The sequence below is a fragment of the Mirounga angustirostris genome, unplaced genomic scaffold (genome assembly GCF_029215605.1).
Source record: "Mirounga angustirostris isolate CCGP_5_RB_7025 unplaced genomic scaffold, mMirAng1.0.hap1 SCAF_9, whole genome shotgun sequence".
NCBI lineage: Eukaryota > Metazoa > Chordata > Mammalia > Carnivora > Phocidae > Mirounga > Mirounga angustirostris.
The window spans coordinates 131,285,546-131,299,641 of NW_026991717.1; the positions used below are offsets into that span (position 1 = coordinate 131,285,546).

General features: G+C 42.5%; 1 protein-coding gene across 10 annotated transcripts in view; it reads right to left on the reverse strand.

The window, feature by feature from the left end:
• The window catches only part of TTC7B (tetratricopeptide repeat domain 7B), a 251,052-nt gene that overhangs the window by 128,024 nt on the left and 108,932 nt on the right, over nt 1-14,096 (reverse strand). For 8 of the 10 annotated variants that reach the window (XM_045901401.3, XM_045901400.3, XM_045901402.3 and 5 more), the window contains 2 exons: nt 13,332-13,410; nt 7,472-7,644 (listed from right to left, as the gene is read on the reverse strand). In XM_045901401.3, coding sequence (XP_045757357.2) covers nt 7,472-7,644; nt 13,332-13,410 — 252 coding nt within the window. The remainder of the gene's footprint in view (nt 1-7,471; nt 7,645-13,331; nt 13,411-14,096) is intronic. The other 2 variants (XM_064571479.1, XM_064571483.1) reach the window with 1 other exon arrangement.

Below are 14,096 nucleotides of genomic sequence, written 5' to 3' on the forward strand. Positions count from 1 at the left end.
CAAGAAGGGTGCAATAAAAATGAACTTGGTTTGAAAAAAAAAAACTCCTGGATGTTTTGGAGATGTTAAAATAAAGACTAAATTTACATCTTCCCAGCACTAACATCATTTAATTTAAGAGATGGGATGATCCCCCATCCCCAAAATGGCAAAAAAAAGAAAAAATGTCTTCAACATCATTATAAATACTTGTTCTCTTTGAAGTGCTGGCAACTTCTGTAGGGCATCAAAGGACCATGAAGAGCAAGACAGAAAAAGCACAGGGCCTAGTTCTCTTTCTAGACCTCTGACGTCCCTAGAGGTAAGGAGACCACCTGTGGAATGGTCCGATTGTCCTCGCAGGGCTAAAATTTGATGAAAAGGCTGGCCTGTAAATGAAGAGCAAGATTCTGAGATTTGCAGAGAACTTCTTTAAACAAGTAGCTTGAGGGAGCGGAAGCTGGGTTTTTCAAAAGACAGAACTCTTCTTTCCGCTTCAATTCAGCAATAGAGCCTACAGGCTTTGAATGAAGAGCGCTCCCGAGTGTGTGTGTGTGTGTGTGTCTGCCCAGCAATCATTTCCGCTTCAGTTCAGCAATAGAGCCTACAGGCTTTGAATGAAGAGCGCTCCGGAGTGTGTGTGTGTGTGTGTGTGTGTCTGCCCAGCAATCATTTCCTGATATTCTGGCTGTGCTTACATACCACTGGGACCTTACCAATCAAGCAGTAACACTGACTATTTTTTTCACGACTAGCCAGTTCTGCATTGCCCAGACTAACTGAAAAGAAGAGAGAGCCCGTGCTAATTATGACTTAACACCAGCCAATTCAGTCCACGGATAATCCCCAAATTCCATCTGAGCCATCCCGCCTGCTTAAATGCTAAGTTGTGTTATTTTTGCCAGAGCTGCTAACAAATAGCACATTAACTGATTCTAATTCCACTTTCTCAACCCTTCCTTTTGAGGCAGGCGGGATGGGTACTCAGGAGCGCGGCAAACTCTCAGAGCTGGCAGGAAGAAGTGGGGGGTGAGAGGAGGAGGAAGGGCAGTTTTAAGAGACATGCTGAAAACTATACACCAGAACACCCCTTCCACTACATGTGGATTCTCCAGACCCGTTTCTGGCCATTCCTCCCCTGTTCTCCGTTGAAGGAGAGGTGGAGCTCAGGGTAGATGGTTGAAATCGTTGGGCTCTTTCTTTTTGACAATCTCCTCTGGGGGCCCAAGAGCCTCAGGGCAGATCCTGGGGTGCCCAGGCCTCAGCCTTGTGGAGTGGAAAAACTGGGGCCCTAAACTCACAGGACGCTGACTGAAGGGCAGGGTGTGGGGTAAGAAGGGACAGAGAGAACACAGGGCTCGTAGACAGTGAGGACACGCTGCTGGAGGACAGACTGGTGGCCAGCAGAAGAGGTAGGAGCACAGTCCCGCTGCGCAAAGATGGAAGGGCTACGTTCTAAACCCAGCCACCTTACTAACTCCTGGACTGACCTTCAAGCAAGTTGCTCATTTTCTTACTTTGGATGAATTTACCTATTCATTGTCTGACTCTACACAAAAGGAACAAGGGCAAGAATCTCCATTTATGAACAGTGATCACGACCTTGCCCAGGCTGCCAGATCACAGCCCTTTCTAAAAATTTTCTCAGATGGGTGAAAAATGTCACTGTATATGGTAGAAGCCATCCTACAAAAGAAATTAATCCAATTTTATCCAACTGCAGTTCATCTTTCTGTCATCTTTAGCTATTACACAACCAATGACGAGCTGGATGTCTGGAAGTCAACGGCACCACCCAGGTGTCAATGCAGACTCTATTTAGGTGCAAGGAGTGCTCTGAACACCTCCAACCCACAAGAAAGTTATGTATAAATGACATTAACTCCAAGGCCCAGCAATGGTGCCTTTCTAGGTTTTTCTTTTTTTTGTTTTTTAAGATTTATGTATTTATTTTTAGAAAGAGAGAATGAGCGGGGGGAGGGGCAGAGGGAAAGGAGGGAGAGAATTTCAAGCAGACTCCTCACCAAGCAGGGAGCCCAACTCAGGGCTCAATCCCATGACCCCTGAGATCATGACCAGAGCTGAAATCAAGAGTCGGACATTCAATCAACTGAGCCACCCAGGCGCCCTTGCCTTTCTAGTTTTAATATACCTTGCCTGGTTGTGATACCCCTAGAGAATTCCCAGAGAAATACAGCCTCCGAACCACAGCCCGTGGATAAGAGCTAAAGAGTCAAAGCCCACAATGGCTGCAGCTCTGCCCCATCCCCGAGTCGCACCATTAAACATGCTGAGGCATAAAGTACCTCGGTCTCAGCTTTGTGTGGAAGGACAAGCGTTCCAAGAAAGGAAAAGGACTTAAATTAATCATTAAGAGTACTTGTTGACTATGAGGGATCAGCTAGTCCAACCTGAGGATCAGCAGACACACAATTCCACACAGGCCAACTCCCCCTCGTGACAAGAAAGAAGCGTCCTCCATTCAGATCAAGTCCACTGAGCTATGCTCTGGAGTGGACTGGGTGAGTCGCACAAAGCATATGGCCTGGCCTGAGGATTTCTGCATTCCTGGGGAGAGGACTGGCCCTCCAACATGACCGGAAGGAGGGCCGAGTTTGCTCGAGGTGAGCACAGGGCGGCATGCAGGGGGCACAGCGGGTTGTTCACGGGGCTTCAGTGCTGCCATCGGGTGCTTTTCCTGACCCTTCAACGCCCTCATCTTCACACTTTCAACAGCGTCCTCATCCTTACGCAAACCCGGTGCACTGGCTCAGGGAGGTTCCAATGACCTGTATTTAGAAGTCCACGATAGTCACTCTCTCCCGTGGGGCCTACAAAGGAGCTCGGCACAATTTCTGGCTCCCAGCTTTCAGCCAATGTTTTCATCATCCACTTTCTGGCACAAGAGTAGTTTTTAATCTCCTTTCTTACTTTGTGCTAACCATGAAGTCTAATATGCATTTAATGATCTAAGCCATCTCAAGTGTTTTTTTTACAAGGAGGAATACAATAGCAGGAAGATACACCTGATGTGTGTGCACTAAGGAACATGTGCGAGAATGTTCATTGCAGCACATTCTAGAAGGAGGAGTCAGATAAACACGTAAACAAACAAACAAAAAATCAATGTTTTAGGTGCTATGATGAAAAATAAATGAGCTCATGTGATAGAATATGCTCGGAAAGAAGGACAGTTAGATAAGGTGATTGGGGAATATCTTTCTGAGAAGATAATAGCCAAGCTATTTGGGCCAGGGCCTGAATGAGATGGAAGCAGCCCCAAATGAGAAACAACTCTAACATCCATCATGAGTAGAATTGATCAATATATTGGAATATATATGGGATACTACATAATAATGGAAACAAACTCTGGCTGCATGCAGAAATATGGATTAATCTTTCAAACATGATATCAGACAGAGGTTAAACAGAAGAGTTTTTAATATATTATTCCATTTATATAAATTTCAAAAATGGCCTAAACTAATTATTGGGATAGAATTCAGGATGGTTACCCTTGGGTAGCGGGTAGTAATCAGGAGAGGGTACAAAGAGGGCCTCAAGGTTTCTGGCAACGTCTGTTTCTTGATAAGGGTGCTAATTACATGGATGTGTTCACTTGGTAAAAATTCATCAAGTTTTATACTTTCAGTTTGTGTATTTCTCTCAATATGTGTTATGCGTCCGTAAAAAGCTTACTTAAAAAAATAAATAAGCAGGGGCACCTGGGTGACACTGTCAGTTAAGGGTCTGACTCTTGGTTTCCACTCTGGTCATGATCTCAGGGTCCTGCAATTGAGCCCCGCGTCGGGCTCTGCACTCAGCAGGGAGTCTCTCTCCCTCTCCTGCCCCTCCCTCACACATATTCTCAAATAAATAAATAAATCTTTAATAAATAAATAAGCAAAGGTCAAAAAATTCCTCACAGAAAGACCTAGAAGGAAGTAAGTAAAGAAGCCCATGGCATGTGATCCCTCCCCTCTTTCCTATCTAGGATTGTTAACATTTTATTTCCTTTCAAAAGTCAAGATGGGGGGAGAATGAGTATCCTGTTTCCATTCCAGGTCCAGGCCACAGTGACAAGGAATGGAGTTTTCTGACAGAGCTCACTTTTCTGTTATATTCCATTATGACCAGCTATTCTGAATGGTCCTTGTGATCTGCTGGAGCTGGAAGGCTCTGCTCCTCCTAAAGCCTGCTCTGTGCTCATATTTCTCATAAGAAACTGAGGAGGGGGAAGCATTTGGGACTACTGGCCAAGATGGGGTTGAATCATTATCTATGGACTCCCTTTTTCACCTGCCAAGGAGCATAACTAAATTGGTGATAACATCCTTTTTGCCACGGAGTTGACTAATCAGATAGTTCTGGTGATCAGGGAGCCCCAAGACAAGTATAATCCCAACAGGCTTTCTTTCTCTCTTTACTAATAAACCAGAAGGATTATTGTGAACACACAAAACTAGAAAGTTCAAAACTGATGGTGATAACTGAAGGAATAAGGATCAGTGTGGAAATTAATCAAATAGTGAATAGAGACACAATAAAAAAAATGAACAAAACCAAAGTTGGTTCTTGAAAAAAAATCAATGAAATTTGACAAAGGTTGGCTTAGCATCTGAAAATCAATTAATGTAATACTTTACATCAACAGAATAATGGACAAAACGTACATGATTATCTCGATAGATGCAGAAAAAACACTTGACAAAATTAAATACCCTTTCAAGTTAAAAGGACTCCACAAACTAGTGTTAGAAAGGAACTTTCTCAACCTGATGAAAGATATTTATGAAAACCCACAGCTAATTTCACACTTCATGGTGAAAGACTGGATGCTTTTCCCCTCCTAATATTAGGTATAAGACACAGATGTCCACCACTCCTTGCCACTTCTATTCAACATTGTACTGGAGGTTCTAGCCAAAGCAATTAGGGAAGAAAATGAAATAAAAGCCATCTAAGTTAGAAAGGAAGAAGTAAGACTACCTCTATTTGCAGATGACATGATCTGGTATGTGGAAAATCCTAAGGAATCTAAAACACTATTTGAACAAATGAACAAGTTCACCAAGATTGCAGTATACAAGATCAATACAGAAAATCAACTGTATTTCTCTATACCTGCAATGAACAAACCAAAAACGAAATTAAGAAAACAATTCCACTTATGATAGCATCCAAAAGAATAGCATGCATACACACAGTAAGTTTCATGAAATAAGTAAAAAACTTATACCCTGAAAACAACAAATCACTGTTGAAAGAAATTAAAGAAGACCTAAATAAATGAAAGGACATCCCATGTTCATGGATCAGAAAACTCAATATTGTTAAGATGGCAATACTCCTCCAAATTGATCAACTGATTCAATGCAATTCCTACCAAATCCTAGCTGCCTTTTCCTTCCTTTCCTTTCCGTTTCTTTCCTTTCCTTCTTTCTTTTTTTTGCAGAAATGGACAAACTGATACTAAAATTCATATGAAAAAGGCAAGGGATTGGGGGATGGGGGTGATAGTTTAGGGGCACTAGGTTTATTTTCGGGGTAATAAAAATGTTCTAAAGTTTATTATGGTGACAGAAGCACAATTATGTGACTATATTAAAAGCCACTGAACTGTATTTTTTTAAAGTTTTTAAAATTTATTTATGTGATCTCTACATCCCATGTGGGGCTTGAACTCACAACCCCACGATCAAGAGGCACATGCTCTTTTGACTGAGCCAGCCAGGTGTCCCCTGAACTGTATACTTTAAATGAGTGAATTGTATAGTATGTGAATCACATCTCAATAAAACGGTTAAAAAAAACAAACAAACGGATTTTATCTGTGTGGAATGAAATTGTGACTCAGCAACCAGTCCTGGTATGGAAATCTCCCTTTAACTAGTAATTGCATTTTCTAGATCTTCATGTTGCCTCCATAATTCTCCTTGGGCAGCTGGGGAAGTTGATGTCAGCAGAGTGACAAAGTCTGAGTGGTTCACAAGATAAAGGAGAAACGGCCGCATTATGTGCTTTTCTGCCTTCAACGGGTGAGGCCACATTGGAATAACACCCAAAGAAACACAGAGCTCTATCCATGTTTCCAGCTTGATTAGGGGAGGTAGCAGGAGCTGAGTTTCTCAATATACCTGGCACCTTATATACCTGTCTATTAAACAGCATAGAAAGCAGGAAAAAAAAAATTTTTCAGGCCTATTTTTAGTATATAAATTTCACTTTCAAAATGAACCCCAAACCTGCTTCTAAATTGTCCATAATGAGGGGTCAGCATTTTTAAAGTGAGAGTTTGAGAACTGCTAGAACAGATGTTCTGTGAATCCAGATAAGGACTAAGGAGTAAGCACAGGCTGTGAATTCAGCGAACTCATGGTTCAACAAGGCCATAAAAAAGGGGGATTAAATGGAAACTAAAATAAACCTAGGGAAAAAGCTAAGAATATGCTCATTTGTCTGAATCCATATAAGAAATGCAGTCTGAACAAGAGGAGGATGAGGGACAGAAATGCCAGGGTCAACGTAAAGGGATTAAGAGGAGGCTGCCTGCTGGAGAAATGCTGTCCCCTTTGAAAAGGTGACAATCATTTCCAGAAGTGACACATGCAATAAGCATCTAGTCACACACACACACACCACCACCCAGCCCCCCCCCCACAGCTTTGGGGGCCTCAGACAGAAGCAGTCGCCTGCAGTCTCTCTGCCATTTTTCCAACTTGATAACCATTGTGGAAGGTTTCCATATTGATTCATACACGCCCCCTTCCCCTCATGGAGAGATTCTGAAGAGCCATCATGCCTCATCCTTGCAGGAACCAGCAAAAATGGGAGGGTGAGACTCTAAGGGGAGGAATCAAGAGTGAGTCAACAATCTCCTGTCTCTTGGCCCCTCATGGTGTCTGCCTGCCACCCCCCTCCCCACTCCCCAACCTGGGGAAGGCCCACGCTGAGGCTGTAAAAGTTCCCTAGCCCACCTTCCTCCAAGGTGGCCAAGTCCCAGATCTAAAACTTAAAAAAATTAAGAAGTTCTAAAGAGACATCGCCTTCCAGACAGTTAACTCTCCTTCTTCTTGTAGCTAATTCCATTTAAAACAAATCTGTAAATAAAAGGATCAAGGAATTGCTGAAGAAAAGAAAAAAGGCTAATTCTGGCTTACAAACAGCTTTGTCTCTGATTGCTGGATAATGCTGGGGTTCTTACTATAAACAGAATGAGAATCCCAAAGACCAAGAGTGATGGCCAAGAATAGTAGCCAAGCACTGAGAGGAGAGAATTCTCCTACTTAAAATGTGCCCACTGGTGCACAGATATTCACTGAAGTTACTAAAAGTAATGCGGTATCTCCATTAAATTGGCCAATGAGACTTGTCTGTCTGGTTCTCTTTTAGGGGAAGAATCTGCCCCTGAACTTCTACTCATCCTTGAGTTTTTCCAAAGTTTTCCTCTCATCCCCTAACCTACAAATGAGGACAACAATGGGCGTACTTCTCTCCTGAGTAGACGCGGGCTTTCCGAGTGAGGATGTAGGTTTTTGTGTTTGCTCCTTTCCGGAGAGGATCGTCCAGAGGTGACTGGCAGGGTGGGTCCTCCAGAGGGTTCCAGTAGCTCTGTTCACACATACCCCGCAACAAGATCTCCGCCAATTGCCGGGCTATTGTCTGGGAACACAAAGGAGCAAAGACACGGACGTGAGTCTATTCTGTATCATTCATTCACTCATTCACTCATTCAGTCAATGTTTTCCAGTCATCACTTTGTGCTAGGCACTATTCCAAGACTCATGATTAAACATTTTTACTTCTCCGATGAACATTCTATCAGATGATGACAAAAAAAGAAAAGGAAAGAAAATACATTAAGGTATTTGAGCCATTTTAAAAAATAAGTCCGTGCCCTTTGAGCCACCCTGCCTCTGACATTCTGAAACAACTGAAACTTTTAGTTCAGCTCTTTCCCAAAAGCTCTTATCATAGGTGAACTGCACATATTTTCATCACCTCCCAACAGATCCCTGCTAAAACCCAAACTTGGCAAAAAGCTGGTGCTCAGGGCGCCTGGGTGGTTCAGTCGTTAAGCGTCTGCCTTCGGCTCAGGTCATGATCCCGGGGTCCTGGGATCGAGTCCTGCATTGGGCTCCCTGCTCCGTGGGAAGCCTGCTTCTCCCTCTCCTACTCCCCCTGCTTTTGTTCCCTCTCTCACTGTGTGTCTCTCTGTCAAATGGATAAATAAAATCTTTAGGGGGAAAAAAAAAGCTGGTGCTCAACCTATATGACATTATTCCTGAAAAAATAAATAAATAAATAAATAAGCTCTTCATGGCTGATAAGATGGCATCCAGAGTAGATTTCTGGAATGCCTTCCCTCTTTGAAGTGCCAAGGGCCGGTCCCACGGTGTCCCCATCCTGGGACTCAGCACATGAGCACCCTGTTCTCAGTGCACCCTGGGCCTTCTAGCCCAAAGGTTACTGCTGGCCTGTGCAAAAGAGAAAGCAAGGTGGCGAGGGTGGCTACTGATCAAGAAGTCCTCTTTTCAAAGCTGGATAGGTATCTCTTTTCTCACTGAGAAAACCCAGACATATCTGGATCTTGTCATCCTAAATTAGACACAGACTACTATGCTTTTCAAACTCTCTGTACTAGAACAGTACCCCATCTGATGAATGGGAGGAGGGGGTATACGGCATCTACTAAGAGATATTTTGTTAGCTGATGCATATTGGTTCACTTACCTCATAATCTTCCAGTGATAAAGAAGAGAAGTAAAAACAAACAAACAAAAAACCCCACAAAATCTCCCTGAGAACAGAAGCAGGTGCACTTCAGGGTGGCCCATGCTACCCCACAATCAGCCAGAGGTGGCAAAATAAAACTTCAACCATCAGGTTTTTCCACAAGGTTTTCACATTCTTTGGAAACATGCAGGCTAAGAATGCTGATCTTTCCTAAGAGTGAGACTTTTTAAATAAATATGTTCCAGAAGAGAACTTTGCTAGGTTTTTATCCACGTGAAATCTCCTAAAACACCACAAGGAAACTTAAATGCAACCAAATCACTGGCTTAGTGGCTTCTGATAACCACTGGGTAAAGGCAAATTTTCTTGATTATTCCCAAGTAAGACCCACTGGCTTTAATGTCTATAAAAATGTGAAATTAAATGCACTCCTATCATCCCCAACTGAGCCATCTGTAAAGATCCTCATAAGAACACAATTTTCAGGACCTAAACAGTTCCTGCACTGTTTTCTTAAACCTTCCATTATAGTTTCATTTCGATCTCCCTGCAGTCATATAAGCTAATGACTTCTGCTGGAACCATCAACTGGCAAAAATAACCTCCACTCACTAGAGCAGAGAAAAAAAAATGTCAAAGGAAAAAAAATGAACAAGGAGCTTCATTTTCTGGATATACCTGCCATGGAGGGATGCTAAAGTTATAAAAATCTCTGCCCTCCACAGTTCGCTTGTCCACTATGAGACAGCTCATGCTAGATCTCACTTTACCTCCAGGTATTAACCTTCCAGAGAGACTTTTAAAATGAGGTTTTGATGTGATCGCATATTTTATTTTATTTATTTATTTTTTTAAAGATTTTATTTATTTATTTGACAGAGAGAGACACAGCGAGAGAGGAGATACAAGCAGGGGGAGTGGAAGAGGGAGAAGCAGGCTTCCCGCGGAGCAGGGAGCCCGATGCGGGGCTCGATCCCAGGACCCTGGGACCATGACCTGAGCTGAAGGCAGACACTTAACGACTGAGCCACCCAGGCGCCCCCGTGATTGCATATTTTAAACGTGTCACTCCACCACTGCACTAACCAATTAGGAAGGATGTCTGGCTGTGTGCATTGACAGCTCAAATGAAGTTCAGAACAGGAGATAAATATGAGAAATGACCAGCACAATCACCAATGTTGATCAGACCTTTCGCTTTTTATACTCGGGTTTTATATGCTTGCCCCTGAAATGCTTACAAATTGTTGGTAACTATCAAAGTCTGAAGGAAAGGAAGGGGAGGAAGGGAGCCAGAAAGAAGTCAAACTTTAATGTATAAACTTGGTCATTAAGTCCGTTTTGTATGTATTTTTTTAATTGTGGTAAAATGTACCTAACCAAAAATCACCATTTTAACCATTTTAATGTATAACCCAATGGCACTTAGTACATTCACAGTGTTGTGCAACCATCACCTCTGTCTGGTTCCAGAATATCACCCCAAAAGGAAGCCCTGTCCTCTTCTAGTGCTCACTTTCCATTCCCTCCTTCCAAAGACCCTGGGAACAACTAATCTGCTTTCTGTCTCTGCAGATTTGCCCATTGGGGACATTTCCTATCAACGGAATCCTATACTATGGGGCCTTTTTGTGTCTGGCTTTTTCACTCAGCATCATGAGTTCAAGGTTGACCCATGTGGTAGCCTGGATCAGTGCTTCATTCCTTTTTGTGGCTGAATAATACTCTAGTGGGTGGACATACCACGTTTTGTTTATCTAGACATCAACTGATAGAAATTCGGATTGTTTCCATCTTTTGGCTAGCATAAATAGTGCTGCTATGAACATTCAGTACAAGTGTTTGTTTGAATACCTGCTTTCAGTTCGTGGAAGTATTTATCTAAGGGTGCGGTTGCTGTAAATGGACTTGTAAATCCTTCTCAGCCCAGATAGAGTTTACAAAGCAACTTTTCCATCTCATGAGAGCATCATAAATTTGCAATGATCAACTAATCTTTAAGGAATCATATAGTTGTGAGCAGCATTAACTGGACAAGCTTTCTGAGGGCTAGTGTAGACCAAGATACCAGTGAATAAGACCCATGAAGTGCTTCCCCATTAGGGAAGGCAAAGAATCTGTCATGGAAATGAGAAAATAAGATTCTCGGGTCCTGCCCCAAACCTACTCAGTTGGCATTTCTGAGGCAGTTATAGGGATGCGCATTTGTTCAGAGTTCCTCAGATAATTCTGATGCATACCTTTGGTTAAGCACTCAAGGAATTACAAGCAGTTCAACCAAGGTCACCTGAGATTCATCAACCAAGACCAAAGGTCTACTTACTTGCACCCCAAGTCCAACATAGAGAGGAAGTGACCTCCCTCATGTCAACACTAACCAGTTAACAGCTGAAAATGTCCAAGGGCAGCTCCAGTCTACCCAGACTTCTTTGGAAGCCTCCTCACAATACGTCTCAGAAAAAAGAAAATAATAATTGAAGAAACCTCTCTCACTTCCTGACATGTCTTTATTCAGAATCCCACCTCACAGGATTTTTAGAAGTTAAAGTACATTGATCTGAATATCAGAAACCTTAGGCAATAATGGAAGATATTCTCTAATTCTGTGAAGAATAATGTTGAAGTAAGCAGCGGGCAGATGCCCACAGAATATTCAATGCACTCACACCTTCTAATGGGAGAAAAACATCAACAATACGAACAAATGCTCCATATTTAAGCAATTTAGAAAGATTGGCTTTTTAATCAGCTTTTAAAACAATTATAAGAACACTTGCCAATATCATCAGTTACTTTAACTGTGCTTCTAAATCTTAAAAGAAGCTGTTCATGCTGACCAGGCAAGAAGTTTTATGAAATGTTGGGAGGATGTCAATTTCAGAGAAAAGACACTTGGCAACAATTTTTATCCATTTTTTCAGAGTTTTTTTTTTCCTTCAAGAACTCTACAAATCAAAATGTCTGGTTTGAACTTCTTAAGGCACCCCAAATCACATCAATATATAAATAAATACCAAAGACCAAGTAAGGTCTTGGTGGCAGGTGTGGGGTATAAAGTTGCTCCTCTTGTCCCCCGCCCCTGCCCCCCCGCTAATTCTAGGAAAACCTATTGCTTCGTCATCTGGCCCCACGAGTTGGATACCTGCATCCTAAAACCCTAGACACACCAAATGAAGATACAGCCTCACTTCCCATGACAGGAGTCACTGAGCCTGGGCCAACTGAAAACTCTCCCACAGCACTGAAAGGGGTCATGATGATGGGAGGACGACGCTGTTGGTAACAAGACAGAGGAAGGTGGGATCTTACGTGGGGCTGTTATGTCCGTTGTGACACGCGGTATTTGCTTCGTCCCTGGTGAGCACCAGGCCTTCACCCAGACAGGCCTTGGCTACAGCTCTGCAAAGCAAGCTATGGAGGTATCAGCGATCACCTCCTCCGCCAGGAAAGTTCAAGGTTTAACAAGGAAGAGAGAGAACTTATGCCAACAACACAGCCAAACTGCTGATGAACCAGGTTATCTACCTAGCTTTTCTATTTCTCCTCTAAGTTTTAGCATCAGTATAATCAGTCAAACAACTAGGTACTCTTCAGGATCCAATCTGATTTGCTCTGGCTGGGTTTGGTGTGAAATCATTAGCATACAACCAACCCCTTCACCACACTAGTGTCTGGGAGGGCTTACATTCTCCCTGCCTTACAGGATGCATTTCTTCTGTTTCAAGAGGTAGCACGACCAATAAGTACATAAAAAGATGCTCAACATCATTAGCCAGCAGGGAAATGTAAATTACAACCACAATGAGACAGCACTTCATACATACTAGGAGGGCTAGGGCTAAAAAGACAGACAATAACAAATGTCGTCAAGAATATGGAGAAATTGGAGACCTCGTGACTGCTGGTGGGAATACAAAATGGTGCAGCTGCTTTGGAAAATCGTCTGGCAATTCCTCCAAATGTTAAACGTACAGCCTGTCCACTTAAAACTTGTCCACATGTCCACCTAAAAACTTGCATAAGAATGTCCATAGCAGCATTATTCATAATAGCCAACACGTGGCAACAATCCAAATATCCGTCAACTGATGAACAGATACATAAAATGTGTTATATCCATGCAGTGGAATAGTATTTGGTCACAAAAAATGAATGAAGTGCCAATCCATGCTCCAACATGGGTGAACCTTGAAAATACCATGCTAAGTAAAGCAGGTTGGTCACAAAAAGACCACCTAGTATATAATTCCATTTACATGAAATGTCCAAGATAGGCAAATCCATAAAAGCAAAACATAAATGACCAGTTGTCAGAGGCTGGGGGAAAAGGGGAGAATGGGGATTGACTACAGATAGGTATGGGGTTTCCTTTTGGGGATGAGAATGTTCTGAAATTAAATATTAGTGATGGCTGAACAATGTGGTGAGTACACTAAAAACTACTGACTTTAAATGGATGAGCTGTGTGGTGTGGAAATTATATTTCAACAAAGCGTGTATACACACACACACACACACACACATATATGATGGATGGGGAGAGGGAGGAAGGGGTGGAGCGATAACACCTAAAGTGCCCTTCTGGTCTCAATCAAATTATCCATCACACTCACCATTCGCAGGTTTTGCGTTGTTCTTGTTTCTACTGCTCTGAGGATCTCTCTAAATCTCCCGACTCCTCTCGTCAAGTTCCTGTGTGCACACAGAGTTTGACAGGGTTTCCATCTGGCGTGCATTAATATTAAATATTTTATACACATATTTCGATGCATTTTGTCTACATAAAAGCTGTTGGCTAGATTTTAAGCAAACAATTATTCTGCACATGCCTGTCCATCTTTGCTTGACTCTGAAAAATTTGGCCTGGGACTGCTGGTCTTTTGTGCTTCCACAATCAAATTTTCTCAAGGGGAAAAAAATCTGAAAATCAGTTCTGAAGCCAGAAGAAGAAAAAGCAGATGTAGCAGAAGAAAGAAAGAATGAAAGGAAGAAAGAAAGAAAGAAAGAAAGAAAGAAAGAAAGAAAGAAAGAAAGAAAGAAGGGAGGGAGGGAGGGAGGGAGGGAGGGAGGGAGAGAGGAAGGGAGGAGGAAGGAAGGAAGGAAGGAAGGAAGGAAGGAAGGAAGGAAGGAAAGGTAGATAGACAGGTAGGTAGGTAGATAGATAGATAGATGTAAGGTATCTTGCAAGAGTCTACCTTCAACCTTACAATGGCTCCATAGTTTTCCTGCTCTACTGAGTGGAAATGTTTTCACTTAAAAAGTGGGCGGCAAGAGGGTACGGGAACACTCACAAGGCACTGAAAGCAGTGTGCTAAAGACTTCCCGTAACTTGCCATTTTTATGGGCAGGACAAAGATAACAGGTATGAAAACTGAGGG